Source organism: Coregonus lavaretus (genome assembly GCF_964263955.1).
Source record: "Coregonus lavaretus genome assembly, chromosome: 22".
In the NCBI taxonomy this organism is placed as follows: Eukaryota; Metazoa; Chordata; class Actinopteri; order Salmoniformes; family Salmonidae; genus Coregonus; species Coregonus lavaretus.
This window is the reverse complement of record NC_140009.1, coordinates 35,510,717-35,537,812: the sequence shown is the minus strand read 5'-3', so window position 1 is coordinate 35,537,812 and position 27,096 is coordinate 35,510,717. Positions and strand designations below refer to the sequence as shown.

Here is a 27,096-nt window from a genome sequence, read left to right as displayed (position 1 = left end):
TATATTAGATCAAAAGTATTGTGGAGCTCCTGTACCTAAATATGAACAGTACCAGCACCCAAAATGAGTACCGGAACCTATTTCAGTCCAAGTCAAGCATTGATAAGAAGTAATCGGGTAGGCCTATTTTATGACGTTTCCACCGGATAAGAAAATGTTTCCCTTTTACACTGAGTGGTTATCGAGCTGAAAATATTTTTCAAATACATTGAGGAACTATTGTAAATCTCAATGGATGTAAAAACAGACTTTGTTTGCTTGCTGTTTGAGGTGAAGAAAACATTACTTTGAAAAATCTCCACAGGTCATTAGTAGTGGTGCGTTAAGCAAATCAGAAATACAATCAGATCCCCAATTTATATGGTCAGGTAGCCTATACTGTAGGCTTACTTCTATGTGCACACGTACTAACTCAACATTGACAGGAGCGCTCTAAACAAAAGACAATGACTAAATTGACAAAACTAGTAAATGGGATGAAATAAACCAAAACGTGTTTCTCACAAGTGTAGCATAGGTTGTGCACTCTGCAAACAATGTGTCCACTCCGACAATGATAACGGGAAGACTGGAATAATAATATTGAATGCACTAACAGAAATTACCGTAATCAAAACAACAAACATTGTAGATTAGAAATTATAGGAATTAACGGTAAATGTACTACTGGTGATATATGTAATGGGGAATTTATATACACTAGCAATCAAATGCAAACAATTCACACAATGAAGTTATGAAACAATGAATGCGCACAAATTGGCGGGAGAGAGCGCATTCTGGAGAGAGAAGTGCATTGTGCATCTGGGCGCAGGGTCAATCCCACGTCTGCATTGGCCATGCAGCATTAACGGTGATACGGCCTCAGCAGAAGTCAGGGCATTCATACTTCTTGCGTATGGAGCAGTGCAGAGCTGTTGTCAAGAATGTGAGTTTGTGTTTTCTACAGTATGTATCGCAACCCACCTACCGTCAAACAATCATTTCAATGTGGAGTTATACAGAGCCCTCTGCACTGTTACAAAATTTGGGAGGCGCATAGCAATGCGGTACGGAGCTCGATTTGGCCTCTGCATGCCTCTGGAGGCTTCGCAATTGCGTCACACCCTCCATATGGAGCCTCCGACCATATTTTCAGATCAAGCATAAATTGGCTTTTAGTCTAGGCCTCAGCAATGGATTAGTTCACTGAGATGCGTGCAAATATATATATATATATATATATTTGTTACTGCTCGACTAAAACAATCTCGGTTGACCAACAGCCTAACAACCAAACAATCGACCAGTTGACTAATTGGAGTCAGCCCTAGACCATATTAGAGACAAATATTTCCCACAGACCACACCCACAAATAATTTGAAAACAAATCAAACATTGATAAACTCCCATATCTCGTAAGTGAAATACCAAAATGTGCAATCACAGCAGCAAGATTTGTGGCCCGTTGCCATGAGAAAAGGGCAACCTGTGAAAAACAAACAACATTAAATACCCCCACTATTTGTACTACAACTATTTGCACAGTGTTAAAAACACTGTACATAGCTTATAATATAACACTTGAAGTGTTTTTATCTTTTTGAAACTTTTCTGAGTGATATTTTTACTGTTAATTTCTAATCATTTTTTGTTGATGTTGTTGAATTTGTTTCTTCTCACTTTTGTGTATTGCTTATTTCACTTGCTTTGGCAATGTAAACATATGTTTCCCATGCCAATAAAGCCCATTTGAATTGAGAGACAGAGGGAGAGGGAGGGGGAGAAAGAGAAGGAAGAGTGGGAGAGGGAGGGAGGGAGGGAGGGAGGGAGGGAGGGAGGGAGGGAGGGAGGGGAGAAGGAGAGAGGGAGAGAGAGAGAAAGACCCAGCCAAATCATGAGAAAACAAGAGAGGGAGAGAGAGATTATGATTGTCTTATGATTATCTCTGGGGATAACCTGTGAGGAAGGAGCCCGGATCCGGAGAGACTTTAACCTCCGCTAACCAACATGTGTGCGTGCATGTGTGTGCGTGTCAGAGACTTGGTCAGACATGGTCACAAGGCCACCTATAATTACAGGGGGAGGGAGGGGGGGGTAGACCCAGAGGGCAACATAAGTATAAAGAAGCCTCTTATGATTTTAGATTAAAGATACAACGGGGACCAATGGGGTCCTCAGTTCAAAGGCAGGCTAAGAGATTCCCTGATTAAAAATAAGGAAGACCGAAGAGAGAGACAAAGAGGAGGCCTCTGACTACAGCCTTAAACACATAATTATGAAATTCCCCTCAGCGATGAATAAAGTACCTATCTATTTATCTAATAAAAAATGGTCCTGAGTTCCAAATCCCACTGCTGCGACCATGTCTTAATATGCTTTGTGTTGTAGTTATGACAGACAAAGATATAACGTTTGGCGAACTTTACTGAGCATGTTTCAGTCAGCAATAACTACATAGTCAAGTGAACAAGTTTTCTGTGCGTGTACATTTGTATTTGCCTTCGCTCAAAACTGGTGCATTGAACAAAATCAAAACATATGATTCAGTATAGAGGGTCATCACACACATTGACTAAAAGCCGGAAAGTATGTTTTGCTCTTGTTGCCTTCTGAAATTAACAAATAGCAATTTTTTGAGAGACCCTCTTTACTGAATCCTCTACATTGAACCCTGTGTAGACCTACCATCAATATGTGTAACGTTACAAATTGTTACAGTAATAATGAATGTAAAGAGACAATATCCCACAATTGAAGTTACGACATACAGTAAAACAACCCTGTACCCTCGAGGATAGTAAACTAGCAGACTTTCAACAAGTGCATGGGTCAATTAATCTGGCACAAATGATCAGATATGCTTTCTTTTAAAGTATGATTGAACCCATCGCCATCTATGGCAATGGTTGGGATTCATAACATTTGGTCGGTAAACCTGTGGGGATTCATCGAGTGCAGCGCTGGTTCTGCACACACACACACACACACACACACACACTTCAGAGAGAGAGAGAAATATTCTGGTTCTGCTCTGCTTCTTGTCTCTCAATCTCCCTACCTGCCTGCTGAATGACCCAGATCATGCTATTTGAATGAAGAATTGTACAACTTGCACCTTTAAATAAAGGTCAAATAAAGCAAGTATATTAACAATATTACTTCAAAATTCCTAATAACATCAGTTAGGTTACACCTGCTGTCACCATGGTAATTATAGTATCATTATGACCTAATTTCCTGTCCCTTCTTCTTCTTCTTCTCTGAGAGAAGTTGCTTCCCTCAGCTGCCCCTACGCTCTCTCTCTCCTTCCTCTCACCACTCTCTCGCTCTCCCCCCCCCCCCCCCACCCCCCCCATTCTCTCTCTCCTCCTCCTCGTCTCTCTCTCTGTCTGTTTATTTGGTCAAGGCTTCTCCCTATCCCACGACTCTGTTTCTCAAATTGTCAGTTTCATACCAATTATATTTACTTTTGTGCTATTTATTTATTTGTATTTATTTTACTGGGATCAAGAGAGAGTGTGATTGGAGTGGAGAGAAATAATGGCATAAACAAGGGATGAGAGATAAGAGCAAAGGTGAAGGACTAAAAAGTGGTGGGATACAGGGAGAGTGGGATAGAAGGAGAGAAGGATAGAGGGATAGAGAGAGAGGGATACAGGGAGAGTGGAATAGAAGGAGAGAAGGATAGAGGGATAGAGAGAGAGGGATACAGGGAGAGTGGGATAGAAGGAGAGAAGGATAGAGGGATAGAGAGAGAGGGATACAGGGAGAGTGGGATAGAGGGAGAACCTGTCAAATCAAGCTGGGAAAATATGAGAAACAAAACAAACTGAAAGCGGGACTTACGTCAGACAGAAGGAGAGAGTTAGAGAGACAGACAAGGTTTAGAACTGTTACATAAAAACACAGCTTTACTGAACTACATACTGACAGGAAATAAACAATGGTTTCATCTCAAATGGCACCGTATTCCCTATTTAGAGTACTACTTTTGATCAGGGCCCATAGGGCTCTTGCATTTAGACACAATGAGTTGACATTGAAGCATCTCTTTTAAATTTGAACAATCAGTACAATCTCAATCTGAAAACATTAAATCAAATGATAAGACCATCATGTTATTGCATTTGCCGTTTGTTTGGCTTTTTAAGCACTTTGAGATTATTTCTGTAAGGAAAAGCACTCTGGAAGGTAAACAAGACAACGGTCCCCAAGAATGATGCAGCGCCCCCTGTTGGACCAATTGAGATATTGTGTGTGACCAACACATTTCAGTTAATTAGTATAGCTCCCACCTTGGGCCAATCAGTATAATTTTGTAAATGCCGGATCTCTATGGCAAGACGCATCATTCAGCTAACTTTAGTCAAAATCGTCCCAGTGCTGTGTGAGATATCACGTCTGACTAACGTATGAACGAACAAAGATAAATCCACAGTCCCCTCCCTGATTTCATCGTGGGGGACAATAAACAATTGTTATTATCAAATGTTTGTTTTATAATGGGGCCTGTAAAAGCTATTTATATCCTCATGACAAAACATACCAGGAAGAAGTTCCCAATCAATGAAACAAAGTGTTCTTCCAGTTTGTCTAGAGAGAGACCCTGGAAGAAGTCAAAGAAAGATGGTAGAAGTATTGGCAAGAAGTCTGGACAGAGAATGCTAAGACGTAGAAAGGAAGGGGAGGGGCATAGTAAGACAACTTGCCTGTCCAACAAATTGGGAGGCAATTGAAGATGATTTAATAAAAATGGGATTTACCAAACCTAACAAACCAACAGTTTATTATCAAATCATAGCCGCAATGTGTATTGCAAACAAACAGAGGAAGCTTGTGACTTGCATGCTCGAGTATAGAACAGGGCTGGACTATAGGACTATAGGTCATTTCCGCAGGCCCTGTGCCCTCTTTGCCCTCTTCCTCTCCAAAACAAACACGGGGAGATTTGATCATCATTTGTTTTATGAGGTTTCTGTTGTTTTGTTTTTGTTTTACGCAGTCATGGAAACCATCTCCGGGGAAATGGGTTGGGATGGATTAGGCCACTCCTCTCTGGCATCCGTGACGACAGGAATAACCAACCTCACTTCCTCCCTCTTCTCCGACTTCACATCCCTTAACAGTTCTCATGGAGGGGCAGGTTCCTATTACTGGATTATCCCCGAGAACACTTCAGCCACCACGCCCCACGCCTTACCCCAGCCCAGGGTGAGGGATCTGGGCCTGGCCCAGGCGGAGATAGGGGTCCTGGGCCTGGTGCTGGCCCTCACTACCCTGGGGAATGGCTTTGTACTCTGGGTGCTGCTCCGCAGGAGGAAACACAACGCTCCCATGCATCTGTTCATGGTCAACCTGTGTCTGGCTGACCTGGTGGTGGCGCTGTTCCAGGTGAGACTGACACCTCAGAGATTAGAGTCAACTCCAGTTTTCTTGGGATTGACCCCAGCCCTGTTTCGATTGCTAGGCACCACATGACTATACAGTAATCAACATCAGTAGCCTATGAGTGACCTAAATCACAATGACATGCTGAATGGAGAGTGTGGTAAAGCTAACATGACCATGATTCTGTCCCTTCTAGTCTGTTTACTAATGGATTTGAGCGCAACAATATGAATTAGTCAACTATTCCTACACCTCTAAATCATTGTTACAGATGTAGGATCTTAATTTATTTTTGTTGCTGAGAAATGCAAACTTGCAGTGTATTTGAGTTTTAAAAAGGCTTCTAAAGTTTGTCATTTCCACTTTGAAACGTTTGACTTGATTTGCCATAAAGAACAATGTAGCAACCTCTACCAAAATGTCCATGAATTATAATCCACATAATAATTCACATGTTCTGTTTCTGCAGGATTATTTTCCTGCTGTAGCAAACTGGCTCAAATTAAGATCCTACATCTGTATATGACCCTGTCCTAAATGACTAACACACATTCACCTACTAGTTTATGATGGGCGCAGTTCTCAAAATACAATGGAAATGGCGTGAGCATTCAAATAAATGTTATTATTATTATTATTATTATTCCATTGCTATGGGAGTCAGTCTACTCTGTTCCAATGTCCACACTAGCATTTATTGATTCATGGATTCTAAGTAGAATGCTAGTATCTAATGTAGCCACGCTAAATATTCTCTTATTTCCTGTTGATCCCTCAGGTTTTTCCCCAGCTGGTGTGGGACATCACAGAAAGGTTCCAGGGGCCAGATTTTCTGTGTCGCTCAGTAAAGTACCTGCAGATCGTAGGGATGTTTGCGTCCTGCTATATGATCGTAGCCATGACGGTGGACCGGCATTATGCCATCTGCTGCCCACTGCAGGCCTATCGTGGTGGGTCCGTGTCGCGCTGGAACACCCCTATTATGACGGCCTGGGGCCTGGCCTTACTGCTCTCTATACCACAGGTAGGAACACTATCACTGACCCCTGACCCCCTGGCCCTGCTGCTCTCCATACCAGAGGCAGGTAGGAACACTGAGCTTAAGCTTGAACCTAAGCCTTAACCTTAACCTTAACTCCATCCTGCCTGGCCCTGCTGCTCTCCTTACCACAGGTAGGTACTGAGGGGACACTTACCCTAACCTTAGTGTTATGTCCGCATCTCAGCTAAACCCAAACCCTCAACCCTAAACCTAGCTTCATGTCCACATCCCAGCTCAAACCTAACCAGTGGAAGTTCGTGCTGTTCAAGATTAGGGAGGACAATTTTTACGTTTGATTAGCATGGCTTTATTTCTATTACAGCATATTGGATGACCGTCATTCATATTCCATTCACCCAGTTCAATGTAACATCGGTAGGTTTAGGCTACTACATGATACTCAAATTTACCCTATACTCATTATGAGGTTGCTAGAACCTAGCCTATGAATGAACATTCATTACGTAAGTAAACAGGTTGAGAGACAAATTGGAGAAATCAAGGTGACAGAAAGTAACACAATCAATTGTCATAAACCGTCGTGGATGTGGTGGAGGAGTCAAGCGCAGAAAGCAGAGGTTTAGTCCAACAAGACTATTAATAGTCTCAAATGCAAGATAACAAACCCCGACCTCGATAACACGAAGTGGCGAGGGAAAATTACGCACACGCGTAAAACACTAAACATGGAAAAATGACACGGAAAACAAACACGTATCATATACAAAGTGGCAACGGAAAAACAACACACAAATACCCTAGATTACAACACAGAACTTATAAGACACGTAATCAACTCACAAACAGACACAGGTGTGACAGACAGACAAAAGCAATCAAACTCAGAAACATAGAGCGGTGGCAGCTAGTACTCCGGGGACGGCGAACGCCGAAGCCTGCCCGAACCAGGAGGAGGAGCAGCCTCGGCCGAAACCGTGACAGTACCCCCCCCCCCTTGACGCGCGGCTCCAGCCGGGGACGGCCGGTCCCGGCAATAGGACCTCAAAAACCTACCCACATCCTGGTTGACACGTTCCACCTGCCCATTACTCTCTGGGTGGTACCCCGAGGTAAGGCTTACCGAGACCCCCAACCGTTCCATGAACGCTCCCCAAACTCTGGAAGTGAACTGGGGACCTCGGTCAGACACAATATCCTCGGGGACCCCATAGTGCCGGAACACATGGGTAAAGAGGGCCTCAGCGGTTTGTAGGGCAGTAGGGAGACCCGGCATGGGAAGGAGACGACAGGCCTTAGAAAACCGATCCACAACGACCAATATGGTGGTATTCCCCTGGGAGGGGGGTAGGTCAGTTACGAAATCCACCGATAGGTGGGACCATGGTCGTTGTGGAACGGGCAGGGGATGTAGCTTACCCCTGGGCAAATGTCTAGGTGCCTTACACTGGGCACACACCGAGCAGGAGGAGACATAAACCCTCACATCCCTAGCTAACGTTGGCCACCAGTATTTCATGCTAAGACAGTGCACGGTCCGGCCAATACCTGGATGTCCAGAGGAGGGTGATGTATGAGCCCAATAAATAAGACGATCACAGACCTCGAGAGGAACGTACGTCCGCCCCACAGGACACTCGGGGGGAGTAGGGTCGGTACGCAGTGCCCGCTCGATTTCCGTATCGACCTCCCATACTACCGGAGCCACCAAACAAGATTCCGGCAATATGGAAGTAGGCTCGTTGGACCTCTCCTCCGTGTCATAGCGCCGGGACAGGGCGTCTGCCTTACCATTCTGGGACCCTGGGATGTATGTGATCTTAAAAACAAACCGGGTTAGGAACATATTCCACCTAGCCTGACGAGGGTTCAATCTCCTAGCTGCCCGGATGTACTCCAGGTTACGGTGATCAGTCAGAATGAGGAAAGGGTGTTGAGCCCCCTCAAGCCAATGCCTCCACACCTTTAGGGCTTGGACTACGGCTAACAGCTCCCTGTCCCCAACATCATAGTTGCGCTCCGCCGAGCTGAGCTTCTTCGAGTAGAAAGCACAGGGGCGGAGTTTAGGTGGCGCGCCGGACCGCTGTGACAGGACTGCCCCAATACCGGTCTCGGATGCGTCTACCTCAACCTGGAATGGTAAAGAGGGATCCGGATGCGCCAGCACCGGAGCCGAGGTGAACAGGTTCTTACGTTTGACAAATGCCCTGTCCGCCTCAGCCGACCACCGCAAACGAACCGGACCCCCCTTTAGCAGGGACGTAATGGGAGCTGCAACCTGTCCAAAACCCCGAATAAACCTCCGGTAGTAATTAGCAAAACCCAAGAACTGCTGCACCTCTTTTACAGTGGTTGGAGTTTGCCAATTACGCACGGCCGATACCCGGTCTACCTCTATCTCCACACCAGACGCGGACAACTGATAACCCAAAAAGGAGACGGACTCCTGGAAGAACAGGCATTTCTCTGCCTTGACATACAAGTCATGCTCCAACAGTCTTCTCAACACTCGGCGCACCTGGGCTACATGCTCGGCTCGAGTAGCAGAGTACACTAGGATGTCGTCGATGTAAACTACTACCCCCTGCCCATGCATGTCCCGGAAAATCTCGTCAACAAAGGATTGGAAGACTGACGGAGCATTCATTAACCCGTATGGCATGACGAGATACTCGTAATGACCCGAGGTGGTGCTAAATGCTGTCTTCCATTCATCCCCCTCCCTAATTCGCACCAGATTGTACGCGCTCCTGAGATCCAACTTTGTGAAGAACCGCGCTCTGCGTAATGATTCCGTCATTGTCGCAATCAGTGGCAGTGGGTAGCTGTATTTAACTGTGATCTGATTGAGACTACGATAATCAATACACGGGCGCAATCCCCCGTCCTTCTTCTTCACAAAGAAGAAACTCGAGGAGACTGGGGAAGTAGAGGACCGTATGTATCCCTGTGCCAAGGACTCGGCTATGTATGTCTCCATAGCCGCTGTCTCTTCTTGAGACAGGGGATACACATGACTCCGTGGAAGAGCCGCTCCTGTTTGGAGATTTATCGCACAGTCCCCCTGTCTATGAGGAGGTAGCCGTGCTGCCCTCGATTTGCTAAACACGAGTGCTAAATCCTCATACTCGGGGGGAATGCGCAGTGCGGGCACTTGGTTCGGACTCTCTACCGAGGTCGCCCCTACGGAAACACCTAGACATCTCCCTACACACTGAGCAGACCACTCCATAAGAGCCCTCTGTTGCCACGCTATGGTAGGATCATGGGTGCTTAACCAGGGAAGGCCCAACACCACGGGGTACGCAGGAGAGTCAATCAGATAAAACTGAATGATCTCCTCATGACCCCCCTGCGTCGTCATCGTCAGTGGTGCTGTGACCTCCCTGATCAGGCCCGACCCCAACGGCCGGCTGTCTAATGCGTGGACAGGAAATGGATTGTCTACCGGCCGAAGGGGAATCCTTAACCTACTACAAAATGCCCGATCAATAAAGTTCCCAGCTGCGCCTGAATCTACTAGCGCCTTATGCTGGGAATGAGGTGCCACCTGTGGAAACCTCACAGGAATACTCATGTGACCAACAGAGAGCTCTGGGTGAGTGGGGTGCCTACTCACCTGAAATGACTCCCCAGTGCGTGGCCTGTTGTCACCTCTCCCAGGAGACCCTCCCCAGCACCTGGCCGCAGTGTGTCCTCCACGACCGCAGGTGGTGCAGGGGATGGCCCCCCTCGGGTTCCCTCTCCTCCTCTCTCTAGCGCCAGCACCCCCCAGCTCCATGGGAATCGGCTCGGGGGTGCTGGAGGGTGGACTGGACGACCCCCACTCGGGACGTCCGCGGGTAGCCAGCGGGGTATCCAGACGGATGGAAATGTCCACCAACTGGTCAAACGACAGGTTGGTGTCCCTGCAGGCCAGCTCCCTACGAACGTCCTCTCGTAGACTACACCGGTACTGGTCGCTGAGGGCCCTCTCATTCCACCCCGCATCCGCCGCTAGTGTCCGGAACTCCAGTGCGAACTCCTGTGCGCTCCTCTTCCCCTGTCGGAGGTGGAATAGACGCTCTCCCGCCGCTTTCCCCTCAGGGGGATGATCGAAGACCGCCCTGAAGCGGCGGGAGAACTCCGCGTAGGTGATGGTAGCGGCGTCTATTCCCCTCCATTCGGCGTTGGCCCACTCCAACGCCTTGCCGGAGAGACAGGAGATGAGGGCGGAGACGCTCTCGTATCCCGAGGGCGCCGGGTGTATAGTGGCAAGGTACAGTTCTACCTGCAGGAGGAATCCCTGACACCCGGCTGCAGAACCGTCATATGCCCTCGGGAGTGAGAGCCGAATGCCACTGGGTTCCGGTACTGAGAGAGGAGGACTGGCCGTTGGTGATGCGATGTTGTAAGGGTCCTTGGCCACCTCAGAGTTCACCAATCGGCGCAGGGCGTTGGACACCTCGTCCATGGCGGTCCCGAGTTGCTGGATCATGGCGTCCTGGAAATTGATCCGGTCCAGCAGGGATTCGGGTGCCGCCGCTGATCCTGCTGACTCCATGATGGTGTGTTGTTCTGTCATAAACCGTCGTGGATGTGGTGGAGGAGTCAAGCGCAGGAAGCAGAGGTTTAGTCCAACAAGACTTTTAATAGTCTCAAATGCAAGATAACAAACCCCGACCTCGATAACACGAAGTGGCGAGGGAAAATTACGCACACGCGTAAAACACTAAACATGGAAAAATGACACGGAAAACAAACACGTATCATATACAAAGTGGCAACGGAAAAACAACACACAAATACCCTAGATTACAACATGGAACTTAGAAGACACGTAATCAACTCACAAACAGACACAGGTGTGACAGACAGACAAAAGCAATCAAACTCAGAAACATAGAGCGGTGGCAGCTAGTACTCCGGGGACGGCGAACGCCGAAGCCTGCCCGAACCAGGAGGAGGAGCAGCCTCGGCCGAAACCGTGACATCAATACCCCCTTGCCTGCATCTAGCTGATCTGGGGTGCAATCATTGGTCCAAACAGTTGCAAAACGTTCCTTTCTATTGGACAAATTTAAGTAGGTCCCTCCCCGTTTCGTTTAGTTTGCTTTCGTTTAAGAAATGTTTTGCAACAGAATCGGTGTAATAAATACACCCCTGACCTGTGACCAGGTGCAAAATCTTCTCCAGGCCAAACCTTCATACCATAACCACTAGCCGCTACACAGCCTACATCATTGTCACCATAGTAACATTATAGTCAACAAACTAGAACTAACGCGTTAGTAAACCCACAATCCAATCCATGTGTACAATCACGGCAAGCAGTTTAGCAGTTACACCGGCGGGCCCCGGAGGCAATGAATTAATAAAACCGAACGCTTACCTTGACTTGGAAAAGTTGCAGTCTTGGATAGCCCTAGCCAGCTAGCTAACGTAAATAGCATTCCTCTCTGTTTGAGTCAGGTTTTATTTATACATTTTGTATTTTACCCTTATTTTACCAAAATAGATAGTAAACAAAAGTGAAATAAACAATAAATATTAACAGTAAACATTACAATCAGAAGTTCCAAAAGAATAAAGACATTTCAAATGTCATACTATGGCTATAGTTGAAGTCAGAAGTTTACATACACTTAGGTTGGAGTCATTAAAACCACTGCACAAATTTCTTGTTAACAAACTATAGTTTTGGCAAGTCAGTTGCATGACACAAGTAATTTTTCCAACATTTGTTTACAGACAGATTATTTCACTTATAATTCACTGTATCACAATTCCAGTGGGTCAGAAGTTTACATACACAAAGTTGACTGTGCCTTTAAACAGCATGGAAAATTCCAGAAAATGATATCATGTCTTTAGAAGCTTCTGATAGGCTAATTGACATCATTTGAGTCAATCGGAGGTGTACCTGTGGATGTATTTCAAGGCCTACCTTCAAACTCAGTGCCTCTTTGCTTGACATCATGGGAAAATCAAAAGATATCAGCCAAGACCTCAAAAAAACATTGTAGACCTCCACAAGTCTGGTTTATCCTTGGGAGCAATTTCCAAACGCCTGTACAAACAATAGTACGCAAGTATGAACACCATGGGACCACGCAGCCGTCATACCGTTCAGGAAGGAGACGCGTTCTGTCACCTAGAGATGAACGTACTTTGGTGTGTAAAGTGCAAATCAATCCCAGAACAACAGTAAAGGACCTTGTGAAGATGCTGGAGGAAACAGGTACAAAAGTATCTATATCCCCAGTAAAATGAGTCCTATATCGACATAACCTGAAAGGCCGCTCAGCAAGGAAGAAGCCACTGCTCCAAAACCGCCATAAAAAAGACAGGCTACGGTTTGTAACTGCACATGTGGACAAAGATCGTACTTTTTGGAGAAATGTCCTCTGGTCTGATGAAACAAAAATAGAACTGTTTGGCCATAATGACCATTGTTATGTTTGAAGGCGGACTTGCAAGCCGAAGAACACCATCCCAATCGTGAAGCACGGGGGTGGCAGCATCATGCTGTGGGGGTGCTTTGCTGCAGGAGGGACTGGTGCACTTCAAAAATAGATGGCATCATGAGGAAGGAAAATTATGTGGATATATTGAAGCAACATCTCAAGACATCAGTCAGGAAGTTAAAGCTTGGTCGCAAATGGGTCTTCCAAATGGACAATGACCCCAAGCATACTTCCAAAGTTGTGGCAAAATGGCTTAAGGACAACAAAGTCAAGGTATTGGAGTGGCCATCACAAAGCCCTGACCTCAATCCTATAGATCATTTGTGGGAAGAACTGAAAAAAGAATGTGCGAGCAACGAGGCCTACTAGCCTGACCCAGTTACACCAGCTCTGTCAGGAGGAATGGGCCAAAATTCACCCAATTTATTGTGGGAAGCTTGTGGAAGGCTATCCAAAACGTTTGACCCAAGTTAAACAATTTAAAGGCAATAAACTTCTGACCCACTGGGAATGTGATGAAAGAAATAAAAGCTGAAATTAATCATTCTCTCTACTATTATTGTGACATTTCACATTCTTTAAATAAAGTAGTGATCCTAACTGACCTAAAACAGGGAATTTTTACTAGGATTAAATGTCAGGAATTGTGAAAAACTGAGTTTAATTGTATTTGGCTAAGGTGTATGTAAACTTCCGACTCAACTGTATATACAGTGTTATAACAATGTGCAAATAGTTAAAGTACAAATGGGAAAATAAATCAACATAAATATGGGTTGTATTTACAATGATGTTTGTTCTTCACTGGTTGCCCTTTTCTTGTGGCAACAGGTCACAAATATTGCTGCTGTGATGGCACACTGTGGTTTTTCACCCAGTAGATAAGGGAGTTTATCAAAATTGGGTTTGTTTTTCGAATTCTTTGTGAATCTCTGTAATCTGAGGGAAATATGTGTCTCTAATATGGTCATACATTTGGCAGAAGGTTAGGAAGTGCAGCTCAGTTTCCACCTCATTTTGTGGGCAGTGTGCACATAGCCTGTCTTCTCTTGAGAGCCAGGTCTGCCTACGGCGGCCTTTCTCTCTCTCTCTCTCTCTCTCTCTCTCTCTCTCTCTCTCTCTCTCTCTCTCTCTCTCTCTCTCTCTCTCTCTCTCTCTCTCTCTCTCTCTCTCTCTCTCTCTCTCTCTCTCTCTCTCTCTCTCTCGCTCTCTCTCTCATACTGCAAGAAACGTCGCTCAACCCTAACCCTAGCCTCAAACACAACCATAACATGACAGCCTCTGCCGACTTACCGTTGACTTGAGCTTTCACCCAACCATTTACATATGTTCTGCCCTCAGAACAATATAAAGGTAGGGACACTGGCCCCGCTGATCAGTATAGGCTACCTCAAGTGTGAACCAGGGACAGCTAGATGACATGCTGGCTCAGGAAATGAAGTCTCAATGGGACACTCCTGCCCTGACCCCAGGGCCTGCAGTCAAATGTAAGATGTTCCCTTTTTAGGCGTATTTTTAGTATCATGAGATCAGTGGAAGTTTCCTAGACAGTGTGGTCTCCTGTTCTGTTAGTTGTGAAGGAAATGTATGTTTGTTTTTGTTTTGACTCCCTCACCCCTCACCTCCCAAAATTCCCCACCCTCTCCCTCCTCCTTCCTCCAACCTTCCCCTCTCCCCAGTTGTTCATCTTCTCGCGGTCTGAGGTGTCTCCAGGAGAGTTTGAGTGCTGGGCTCACTTCGCTGAGCCGTGGGGGCTCAAGGCCTACATCACCTGGATGACTCTAGCAGTGTTCTTACTGCCAGCACTAATCATCACCGTCTGCCAGGTACTGTCTACTACTGAAACAGACACACACACACATGCACGCACGCACACACACACACACACAGCCAGCCTTAATGATCACTGTCTGCCGGGTATGACAGCAAGGACACAACACAGTGTGACCACAGAACAAAAATATAATATAATAGAAATGTATCCTTTTTCTACATTGACAGTCACAGCGTTAACCGCGGTGCAATGCCCTTGGAGGGTGCCTGGGATCAGAGACCAGCTGCCCTCCGTTTACCAGTTCAGTTCCCATTTCATTATCCTTAAAGCTCAGGTCAAAAGTAGTGCGCTATATAGGGAATAGGGTGCAATTTGGGATTCACACCGTATCTCTAACTTATAGGCTACCTGCCACCCCCGAGAACATACAATACACAGAATTCAAAAACTGAAGCATGTCAAGCATTAACGATTTTGCATTAATGAAATGTGCTGTGTTTTGATGGAGCGGTATTTGTCAGGTACTGTTGAATAAGCTGCAGGGCGTCAGTTCTATCAGATCAGGGACAGGCCGGATGGCTGGTGGGGTAGGTGGGGTGGCTGTACTGGATGGTGTTGTGTACCGTCCCGTGGGGGATAGAGACATTCTGGGCTGCCTCCCTCTGGTCCAGTCAGACTCAGAGAGAGATCTAGCTGCTCTATTTAAGGAAAGATATTTCCAGGGTCCGGCTATTTTCTGTTTCCCCTGGCCTAATTAATACAGCCCACTGTAGACCCACTGCTGGGTGGCTGGCCTGTCAGAACACCACCCACTGTGAGAGACCCAGCGAGGAACCAGAAGAACAGCCAAATGAACTTGATCCAAGCCAAAGATTAGGGACATTGAATTAATTTGTGTTTCATATTAAGTGTAGAACTGGGTTCAAATACTATTTGAAAGTGTGTGATTTATCCTGCTTGGAGTTCCCCCGATTGGCGAGTTTGCAGTTTTGGGACTATTCTATTGGTTCCATTGTGCCAGGCAAGCTCAGTCAAGCACAGCTTAAGAGTCTGAAATGATTTGAAGTTGTGTTTGAACCCAGATCTGATCAAGTGACATCCTTGCTAACATGGTTTGGCAAGACATTATTCTAAGACCCAGTTTCTCATGACCTGCTGGGGTCATGTGCTTTTTCAGGAAACATAATCTAGGACTTTTAATTGAGTTAGAAAGGACTATAAGTCTGTGTTTGGATAAGTCTGTGTTTGGTATTTGTGTTGGGATGATTGGGTTTAGGAATTGGTTCCAAAATACTTCTCTGTGTGCACTCTTTTACTGTCTAGGTACATTTGTTCTATTAGTATCTACAGGTAACTGCCAAAATAAAGGAAACACCAACATTACATTTACATTTTAGTCATTTAGCAGACGCTCTTATCCAGAGCGACTTACAGTTAGTGAGTGCATACATTCTTTTTATTTTTATTTTTCATACTGGCCCCCCGTGGGAATCGAACCCACAACCCTGGTGTTGCAAACGCCATGCTCTACCAACTGAGCTACATCCCTGCCGGCCATTCCCTCCCCTACCCTGGACGACGCTGGGCCAATTGTGCGCCGGTGAAATCTCTTCAGATTACCTCAAGAAATTGACAACTAGAATGCCAAAGGTCTGCAAGGCTGTAATTGCTGCAAATGGAGGATTCTTTGACGAAAGCAAAGTTTGAAGGACACAATTATTATTTCTAACCTTGTCAATGACTACATTTCCTATGCATTTTGCTATATTTCCTATTCAAACTCATTCCATGTATGTTTTCATGGAAAACAAGGACATTTCTAAGTGACCCCAAACTTTTGAACGGTAGTGTATATTCCTGGGTACAGTTGCCCCATTTTTTTCTCCCATTGCTTCTGTCATTCAACCCAACCTGAGTGCAACAAAAAGTTCATTTACTTCCTCTCTTGTCTTTCCTTCCCCTCTTCTCACCCCCTTTCTTTGTCTATGTCTCCAATGTGCTGCAGTGAGTCTCAGGCTTCATCCCAAATTGCACCCTATTCCCTATTTCGTGCACCAGTTTAGACCAGGGCACATAGAGTTCTGCTCAAAATTAGGGCCCTAGTCAAAAGGAGTGGACTATGTAGGGGAAAAGGGTGCCATTTAGGATGAACCTGTCTCCAATGTGCTATAGTGAGTCAGTCTCACAGTCTGAATAGCAAACAGACAACAGGCTGAGATTTTCCCAGGGAGGAGAGAGAAGAGAAGCTCCAGGGAAGACTTCAATTGACTTGAGTCATGTTGCATTATGTCAAGCAACTCTCTGTCAGTGTGTAACGGGATGCAAAACTAATAACTATATATTTTTTCAATAGCCCAGTGAAAACAACAATATATTGTTACCATTCCCAGGATGTTTGGCAAGGTGGAGGGTTATGTCCCCCTTGGGAAGCTGGATCATTTTGTCTTTTTAAAACACCTGTAACAGCCATTTTCTGCAATCAAGAACCTATGATACAACTATAGAGATCCTATATATTATTCTATTGGTTCTATATGTAATTCTATGGATAGAACTAAAGAATACGGGTAGTAAATTGTTCTCACCTGTACTGTAGTTCGCACCAGGCTACTACATACAGTAGCATGACCTGCATACATTTTACATTTACATTTTAGTCATTTAGCAGACGCTCTTATCCAGAGCGACTTACAGTTAGTGAGTGCATACATTATTTTTCATACTGGCCCCCCTTGGGAATCAAACCCACAACCCTGGCGTTGCAAACGCCATGCTCTACCAACTGAGCAACACCCCTGCCGGCCATTCCCTCCCCTACCGTGGACGACGCTGGGCCAATTGTGCGCCGCCCCATGGGTCTCCCGGTCGCGGCCGGCTACGACAGAGCCTGGATAACATAAAGTGTCTTTAGGGCATTGGTCCACCACGAGCCGCCAGAACAGCTTCAATACACCTTGGCATAGATTCTATAAGTGTCTGGAACTCTATTGGAGGGATGCGACACCATTCTGCCACGCGAAATCCCGTCATTTGGTGTTTTGTTGATGGTAGTGAAAAACGCTGTCTCAAGCGCCGCTCCAGAATCTCCCATAAGTGTTCAATTGGGTTGAGATCTGGTGACTGAGACACACACACACCCTTTAAACCCCCTATGATCCTTTGAGATCCTTCTTTCAAAGTCACTGAGATCTCTTCTTCTAGCCATGGTAGCCAAAATAATGGGCAACTGGGCATTTTTATACATAATGGACCCTACGCATAATGGAATGTTAATTGCTTAATTAACTGAGGAACCACATCTGTGTGGAAGTACCTGCTTTCAATATAATTTGTATCCCTCGTTTACTCAAGTGTTTCCTTTATTTTGGCAGTTACCTGTATGTTTCTATTAGTTTTATGTATTTTGCTCTTTTAGTATCTAGCTGCATACTTCAGACATATTCAGACTCATTAAGACACATTAATTCATTCATTCATTCGTTTATTCATCTATTTCTTTCTCATTCCAGATCCGGATATTCAGAGAGATTCACAACAATATCTATCTGAAGTCAGAGAGGATGGTGTCAGCAGAGCTAAAGAAGAACAATGCTGTCATCTTCCACTTCCACAGAGTCAAAAAGGAGGACGACAGAGCGACCAGGGAGTGGGGGAGAGAGGGATGCAGAGGGGGGAGAGGAGCAGGAGTAGGAGGGGGACAGCTTCTAAAGACTATGAACAACAACCCCTCCAGCTCTCTCTGTACCCCTCTCTCACCGCTCTCCCCCCAGTCTACAGCTGTTGTACCCCCAGAGTGCTATGCCAACCTGTCCCCCTCTCCACAGTACAGCAGCTGTCACAACAACCACACAGCACCAACACAGCAAAGCCCCTTCAATACCCCAGATAACCTAACCCTCCACTCCAACCCTGGCCTCAGTGACCAAAGGGGCTCCAGTACAGCTGTAGTTCCCCCATCATGTGACACATGCTCACATGGATCCCATGGCCCAGTCACCTCTGGTGGTTGTGGTGATGGTTCATTGCCTCCTAACAATGGTGGCTGTTACTGTCATGAGTCCTACACATCCTTTGAGCTCCCCTCCTCCCACCGATGTGTCTCCTCTCCACGCCCCTCCCTGGAGTACCCTCCCCCACCCCCCCGGGCCCAAACGCCCCCATCCATCTCCAAGGCCATGTCTAAGACGGTGAGGATGACTCTGGTGATAGTGTTGGTCTACACAGTCTGCTGGTCCCCCTTCTTCATTGTTCAGCTGTGGGCCGCCTGGGACCCCAACCCTCCAGACCAAGGTTAGAGATTGAAGATGCACGCACACAGAAACACACACATACCAAGCACACTAAGCATACTGAGCTCCACTGTATGTCCAAATATTTGGGTCATTGAGGTTAAAAATATGTTATTGTTTTCATATCCACAGTGTTGGGGAGTAGTGAACTATATGTAGTTCAACTAGTAATTTCACTACATTTTGCATTAGTTTGGTGGTAGTTGAACTAAATTCAAATTTAGGTAGTGTTTTCAGTAGTTTAAGGGCAATTCTGCCACTTTTCAACCTCACATTCAGTATCTCCAGCATCATACCAGTATCTACATATGTGAAAACAGCACGTTTCTATGATCCGTGGTTAAAAAGATAAGAAGAAAGTTCCTAAAAAATGGTTCTCTGTGACATGACATGGTAGGATTAAAAGTAAGAAAACCTTGCAACAAGTTTCCAGCCAGTAGGAGGGTATTTTCTTGCTCCACGCATCTCATAGTATTTGAAAATCATTGTTTTAAAAATGTTTTAACTTTTGATGATGTCATCGAGTAGAACTTTTTAACTTTATATATTTTTCTGGAAAATGTAGAAATGCACATTTCCACATATGTAGACACTGGTATTGTGCTGGATTAATGAAAATGAGGTTGAAAAGTGGTGGAATTGTCCTTTAATTTATTTTAGCCATGTAGTGGTATAGCTAACTACTGGAACTACAAACTATTATTTTTGCAAAAAGAAGAAGTAGGCAATAATTCCCTTTCTTTTTCGGCATCAGACCTGCCTCATTATCACTTGAAACATAGTTTTTGTGTTTAACTCCTACAGTCCCACTGTGACGCTGGCACGTTTTGGACTTCTAACACATTTTTAAACACCTACAGACTTCTGGATTCATCTATTTCTACTGCATCCATTGATACCAACTATTAGTCTGTGTGATTAGCGGAGGCTGAGCTAGAGCGGTGTTTGTGAGACAAGGGCCGGGGTTATTCTGACAAAACTGTCTGTAAAGTCTGAATGGTTTGAGCTACAAACTAAATATTATGACCCATCTATGAAGCTCACAAGCCACACAAGAGTAGTTAGAATGTAAGGTGTTCCAGGACAAACTATATAATTAATACTTATTAATACTGTAATAAGCTCACATAGATGCTGGAAACCATGTGTTAGATGTGTTTGATACCGTTCCATTTATACCATTGCGGCCATTACTATGAGCCCTTCCTCCGATTTAAAGTGCCACCAGTCACAGCTCATCCAGAACTATAATTTATGTAAGGTCACCTTAACATAACTCAACTAGCACTGTGTCAAGTGTCGAAGAGAAAGCTTATGTTGTTGCCACAGCTTAGCTGGAAGTGCATGGTAAAGCATAGCAAAGCAGAGCAAAGTAATATGTCAAGTCCTTACTGACAGTAGATCTGCTTATAACTGAGTTTTTTCTTCTCTCATCTGAAGCAGAACACACTGGCATGCATGCACACACACACACACACACACACACACACAGCATACCTCAGTGTCAGTAATCAACCTGTTTATATCCCCTGCTGCTCTCACACCCCGGACAGATGTTGACATTTATTAACAATAGCCTCTGCCAACAGCTCGCACACAGAGTTAAACACACACACATGAATAGGCACCCACGCATGCAAACACGCACACACACACACAATGCGCACACACACACGTCATCAAACACACACTGATTGTTATTAGCTGTGTAGTCTCTAGTCAACATCCAATTCCTCTTTGTCTTCCTGAACTGGCAATAATAAAGAGGGAGGAGGCCAATGCTTGGTGTCCTACTTAGTACATCAAAACTGTATGTTTGAAGGAGAAAGTGGCCAAAGGAAATAGGATAAAGTTTTTAGAGGTTTTTGTTCTAGAATAACATTTACAGCACGTCTAATAGTGCTAGAGGGAAATTAAACTGGAAAAACGTAAACAGTTAGTTTCCACACTGAATACTCGTACTGTTAGATATTCACTACTCTCTGTTGTTACCAAAGTGGAAGAAGGGGGCCATGACCTCTATCTCTCTATGCTTGCATCCCAAATGGCACCCTATTCCCGATATTGTGCACTTGAACAATACTAACGGGCTGATCTGGGAGGACCATGTAGAACGGGCACTAGTCCAGGCTCTGTCGCAGCCGGCTGCGACCGGGAGACCCATGGGCGGCGCACAATTGGTCCAGTGTCGTCCAAGGTAGGGGAGGGTTTGGCCAGCAGGGATGTGGGTTCCCACGGGGGGCCAGTATGAAAAAAAACAAAAAACATGTATGCATTCACTAACTGTAAGTCGCTCTGGAAAAGAGCGTCTGCTAAATTACGAAAATGTAAATGTAAACGTAGAGAGCTATAGTGCCAGTGGATACGGTACAGCCGCCACAGGTCTTTTTCGTCAAGAAAGGGTTCACCACACCATACTTCTTGATTGACATGCTCACAGTGGAAGTGAGAGTGTATAAAAGTGTTTCTATTGAAAAGAATAGAAAGGAATAACCTGAATATAGGCTTACATACAATATACAGGCCAAGTAGACTGTGGTGGTATACAGTGCCTTGCAAAAGTATTCATCCCCCTTGGCTTTTTTCCTATTTTGTTGCATTACAACCTGTAATATACATTGATTTTTATTTGGATTTCATGTAATGGACATGCACAAAAAAGTCCAAATTGGTAATGTGAAATGAAAAAAAGAACCTGTTTCAAAAAATTCTAAAAAGTGGTGCGTGCATATGTATTCACACCCTTTGATATGAAGCCCCTAAATAAGATCTGGTGCAACCAATTACCTTCAGAAGTCACATAATTAGATAAATAAAGTCCACCTGTGTGCAATCTAAGTGTCACATGATCTGTCACATGATCTCAGTATATATACTGTTGAAGTCAGAAGTTTACATAAACTTAGGTTGGAGTCATTAAAACTTGTTTTTCAACTGTCGTATCGAGTGAGTGGTGGCAATTATTGCTGATGAACAAAAGGAGTCTGCTCATACTGAACGTTGATCATAAGGTTTATTCAGATCAGAAGCTTCAGCATGAGTGACAGGTGACATGACACCCGGAGAGTGACGCCTCAGAATGGCTGCTCGCTCTGACTTTCTTCTTCGTTTTCCCCCCTATTTATAAACAATGAAGCTCCCTCTTCTGGCCAATCACCAGTCTCCCCTGTCTACAACACACTTCCTGTCTGTTATATGTGGCGTTACACCTAAAACATTCCCTCTTGATACTAACATAAACAACATTCCATTTCTTCATGAAAAACATTTAACACCATCATAATCTTAATACACTACACAACCACTCCACAAATGTCTTATTAACAAACTATAGTTTTGGCAAGTCGGTTAGGACATCTACTTTGTGCATGACACAAGTAATTTTTCCAACAATTGTTTACAGACAGATTATTTCACTTATAATTCACTGCATCACAATTCCAGTGGGTCAGAAGTTTACATACACTAAGTTGACTGTGCCTTTAAACAGCTTGGAAAATTCCAGAAAATGATGTCATGGCTTTAGAAGCTTCTGATAGGCTAATTTACATCATTTGAGTCAATTGGAGGTGTACCTGTGGATGTATTTTAAAGGCCTACCTTCAAACTCAGTGCCTCTTTGCTTGACATCATGGGAAAATCAAAAGAAATCAGCCAAGACCTCAGAAAAAACATTGTAGACCTCCACAAGTCTGATTCATCCTTGGGAGCAATTTCCAAATGCCTGAAGGTATCACGTTCATCTGTACAAACAATAGTATGCAAGTATAAACACCATGGGACCACGCAGCCATCATACCGCTCAGGAAGGAGACGTGTTCTGTCTCCTACAGACAAACGTACTTTGGTGCGGAAAGTGCAAATCAATCCCAGAACAACAGCAAAAGACCTTGTGAAGATGCTGGAGGAAACAGGTACAAAAGTATCTATATCCACAGTAAAACGAGTCCTATATCGACATAACCTGAAAGGCCGCTCAGCAAGGAAGAATCCAATGCTCCAAAACAGCCATAAAAAAGCCAGACTACGGTTTGCAACTGCACATGGGGACAAAGATCTTACTTTTTAGAGAAATGTCCTCTGGTCTGATGATACAAAAATAGAACTGTTTGGCCATAATGACCATCGATTGGGGGTGGCAGCATCATGCTGTGGGGGTGCTTTGCTGCAGAAGGGACTGGTGCACTTCACAAAATAGATGGCATCATGAGGAAGGAAAATTATGTGGATAAATTGAAGCAACATCTCAAGACATCAGTCAGGAAGTTAAAGCTTGGTCGCAAATGGGTCTTCCAAATGGACAATGACCCCAAGCATACTTCCAAAGTTGTGGCAAAATGGCTTAAGGACAACAAAGTCAAGGTATTGGAGTGGCAATCACAAAGCCCTGACCTCAATCCTATAAAATATTTGTGGGCTGAACTGAAAAAGCGTGTGCGAGCAAGGAGGCCTTCAAACCTGACTCAGTTACACCAGCTCTGTCAGGAGGAATGGGCCAAAATTCACCCAACTTATTGTGGGAAGCTGGTGGAAGGCTACCCGAAATGTTTGACCCAAGTTAAACATTTTAAAGGCAATGCTACCAAATACTAATTGAGTGTATGTAAACTTCTGACCCACTGGGAATGTGATGAAAGAAATAAAAGCTGAAATAAATAATAATCTTTACTATTATTGTGACATTTCACATTCTTAAAATAAAGTGGTGATCCTAACTGACCTAAAACAGGACATTATTACTAGGATTAAATGTCAGGAATTGTGAAAAACTGAGTTTAAATGTATTTGGCTAAGGTGTATGTAAATTTCCAACTTCAACTGTACACCTGTTCTGAAAGGCCCCAGAGTCTACAACACCGCTAAGCAAGGGGCACCATGAAGACCAACGAGCTCTCCAAACAGGTCAGGGACAAAGTTGTGGAGAAGTACAGATCAGGGTTGGGTTATAAAAAAATATCAGAAACTTTGAACATCCCACGGACCACCATTAAATCCATTATTCAAAAATGGAAAGAACATGGCCACAACAAACCTGCCAAGAGAGGGCCGTCCACCAAAACGCACGGACAAGGCAAGGAGGGCATTAATTAGAAAGGCAACAAAGAGACAAAAGATAACCCTGAAGGAGCTGCAAAGCTCCACAGCGGAGATTGGCGTATCTGTCCATAGGACCACTTTAACCCGTACACTCCACAGAGCTGGGCTTTACGGAAGAGTGGCCAGAAAAAAGCCGTTGCTTAAAGAAAAAAATAAGCAAACACGTTTCGTGTTTGCCAAAAGGCATGTGGGATACTCCCCAAACATATGGAAGAAGGTACTCTGGTCAGATGAGACTAAAATTGAGCTTTTTGGCCATCAAGGAAAATGTCTGGCGCAACCCAACACCTCTCATCACCCCGAGAACACCATCCCCACAGTGAAGCATGGTGGTGGCAGCATCATGCTGTGGGGATGTTTTTCATCGGCAGGGACTGGGAAACTGGTCAGAATTGAAGGAATGATGGATGGCGCTAAATACAGGGAAATTCTTGAGGGAAACCTTTTTCAGTCTTCCAGAGATTTGAGACTGGGACGGAGGTTCACCTTCCAGCAGGACAATGACCTTAAACATACTGCTAAAGCAACACTTGAGTGGTTTAAGGGGAAACATTTAAATGTCTTGGAATGGCCTAGTCAAAGCTCAGACCTCAATCCAATTGAGAATATGTGGTATGACTTAAAGATTGCTGTACACCAGCGGAACCCATCCAACTTGAAGGAGCTGGAGCAGTTTTACCTTGAAGAATGGGCAGAAATCCCAGTGGCTAGATGTGCCAAGCTTATAGAGACATACCCGAGAGACTTGCAGCTGTAATTGCTGCAAAAGATGGCTCTACAAAGTATTGACTTTGGGGGGGTGAATAGTTATGCACGCTCAAGTTTTCTGTTTTTTTGTCTTATTTCTTGTTTGTTTCACAATAAAAATTATTTTGCATCTTCAAAGTGGTAGGCATGTTGTGTAAATCAAATGATACATCCCCCCCCAAAATCTATTTTAATTCCAGGTTGTAAGGCAACAAAATAGGAAAAATTCCAAGGGGGGTGAATACTTTCGCAAGCCACTGTACGTGCTAGTATCTAGAATACACATAATGACATATATACACAATCTCTATACTGCTTATACCAATATTTAATGTAAGGGGCAAAACCAAATACACAGACTATTGAAATACACTTACAGGACAAAGTCCCAATTACTGGTATGAATATGATAAATCTACACCAATGGATTGACATAGAAAGTAACTGAAATATGACTGCAATGTACCCAAGGTCTGCTCAAGTGCAGGAGACCACAACATGGAACTGTAACTGCCCCACGAGGAAAGGCACAGGCTAAATTAAGTTACATGCATACATAAGGCTAAATATACAGTGCAAGGTAGCATGAGTCTACATAAAGGTTGTAATTGTCCATAAACACTGCTTTAAACAGACAACATGAACGTGATAATAATATCCTCAACGAGGCATGTGGAACAAAGCCTAAATTAGCTGGTATGACTGGCTAGCACCTAGGCTAGCTGGCTAGAAGTAGCATGAAGCACATGGACATGAAAATACCTTCTAAACATGGTAAATAACTTGACTGCCTTAGCAACACCCAACTAAAGAGGCAATTACATGTACAGTACTTACAATTAGATGCACGCAATAACACAATTCATATAATTATTTTAGAATCAATTTCACAGAATAACAAGAGAAACACAAGTTCTTTATACAATCAACATTTAATAACACTAATCAAAATATTTACAAACATAATGAGAATGATCATGAAAAGGTAGGAAATAGAATGAAAGACAAGAAGTAAAGACCTCAAGATCCTGAACATTAAATGATGTTATACTCAGTCTGTGATCAAAGTATGTTGTGGCTTCATGATTGTTCAGGCCGCATGGACAAGAACAGAGGAAGAAGATGGCTGTGTGTCCATTCTGCTTGAGTTGGTTGGTTCCTCCTTCAGGTTGCTCCTTTAGTTCTGAGTTGGTGTCCTTAAGCTTGTTGCTCTTCTCTGTTGGCTCCTTACTTGAGTTGCAGTGGCTGTGCTCTAATTGTCTTCTCCTTCTTTCCTTGAAGAAGGTTAGCTTAAATGTACCGTTCAGGCTACATTAGCTCTTTAAAGGCTTCTTGTATTGACAGTGCTCAATACAGGTACTAATCCCTAAAAAGGACTTTCCCTAATTTATCAGTTCACCAGTTCTTGCCATTAAAGGCGAAGGTCCATGCAGGCCCTGTGGTCGGCCTACTGAAGATGGAGGTTCTTCTCCCTCCTCGAGAGAGGTCCAGCTTGAGAGGTCCAGCTTGAGTGGTCCAGCAGAATAAAAGGCTAAGAGCTAAGAGAGAGAGAGAGGGAAGCAGTGCTTTCTAGTCCCGTGAGGTCACATGGTATCGCACACAGGAGTGAAGGGCCACTTTTATGACCCTTTGTATTGGAGAGAGAGAGAAAGAGAGAGAGCTTGGATGAACTCAGTAGACCATAACAGTTCAGCATTATAGACAGACAGTAAAAGTATGTTCAACATTGTTCAACATATGACATTAAAACGACACGTCGCTACACTATCTATGGAATAAGGTGCCATTTGGGACCTCTGTTGTTAGCAAAGAAGAGGAACTTCTACTGTATATGACCCCTTACATCTCTATATCTCTGACCTTCACACCCTATGGCTATCATTCAGCTCTGCTGTAATTAACTGGTTGTAGCCTACGGCTGCTGTGTTGCTGGCTCTGGCAATGTAATGTCCCTCACTGCCCTGCAGGCTAACTGATGGCTATGTGTGCGTGCGTGAGTCCGTGCGTCCGTGCGTCTGTATGTATGGGTGTTTTTGCCTGATCGCGTGTATGTGTATGGGTGTTAATATGTGTGTGTGTTTGCCTGATCGCGTCTGTGTGTGTGTTTGTCTGATCCCGTGTATGTGTGTGTCTTTGCCTGACCGTATGGGCGTCCTCTCTCTCTCTCTGCAGGTGTGGCATTCACCATCCTGATGCTGCTGGCCAGTCTGAACTCGTGTACCAACCCCTGGATCTACACCTTCTTCAGCAGCTCTGTGTCCAGGGAGCTACAGGCCCTGCTATGCTGCAAACCACAAGCCTCCCGCAGGGGCTCCATACCTGACGACTCCACCACCACACACACCTCCACCACCAAGGACAGCCTATACTGA

At 44.6% G+C, this 27,096-nt stretch overlaps 1 protein-coding gene across 1 annotated transcript; it reads left to right on the top strand.

Moving 5' to 3' along the window:
• Positions 1–4,987: 4,987 nt before the first annotated feature.
• On the top strand, positions 4,988–27,096 carry LOC311149943 (vasopressin V2 receptor-like; the record flags this gene model as incomplete). Its single annotated transcript, XM_084187167.1, has 5 exons — positions 4,988–5,374; positions 6,150–6,395; positions 14,497–14,643; positions 18,101–18,881; positions 26,897–27,096. The coding sequence occupies 5 exons, from the start codon at positions 4,988–4,990 to the stop codon at positions 27,094–27,096; spliced, it is 1,761 nt and encodes a 586-aa protein (XP_084043293.1).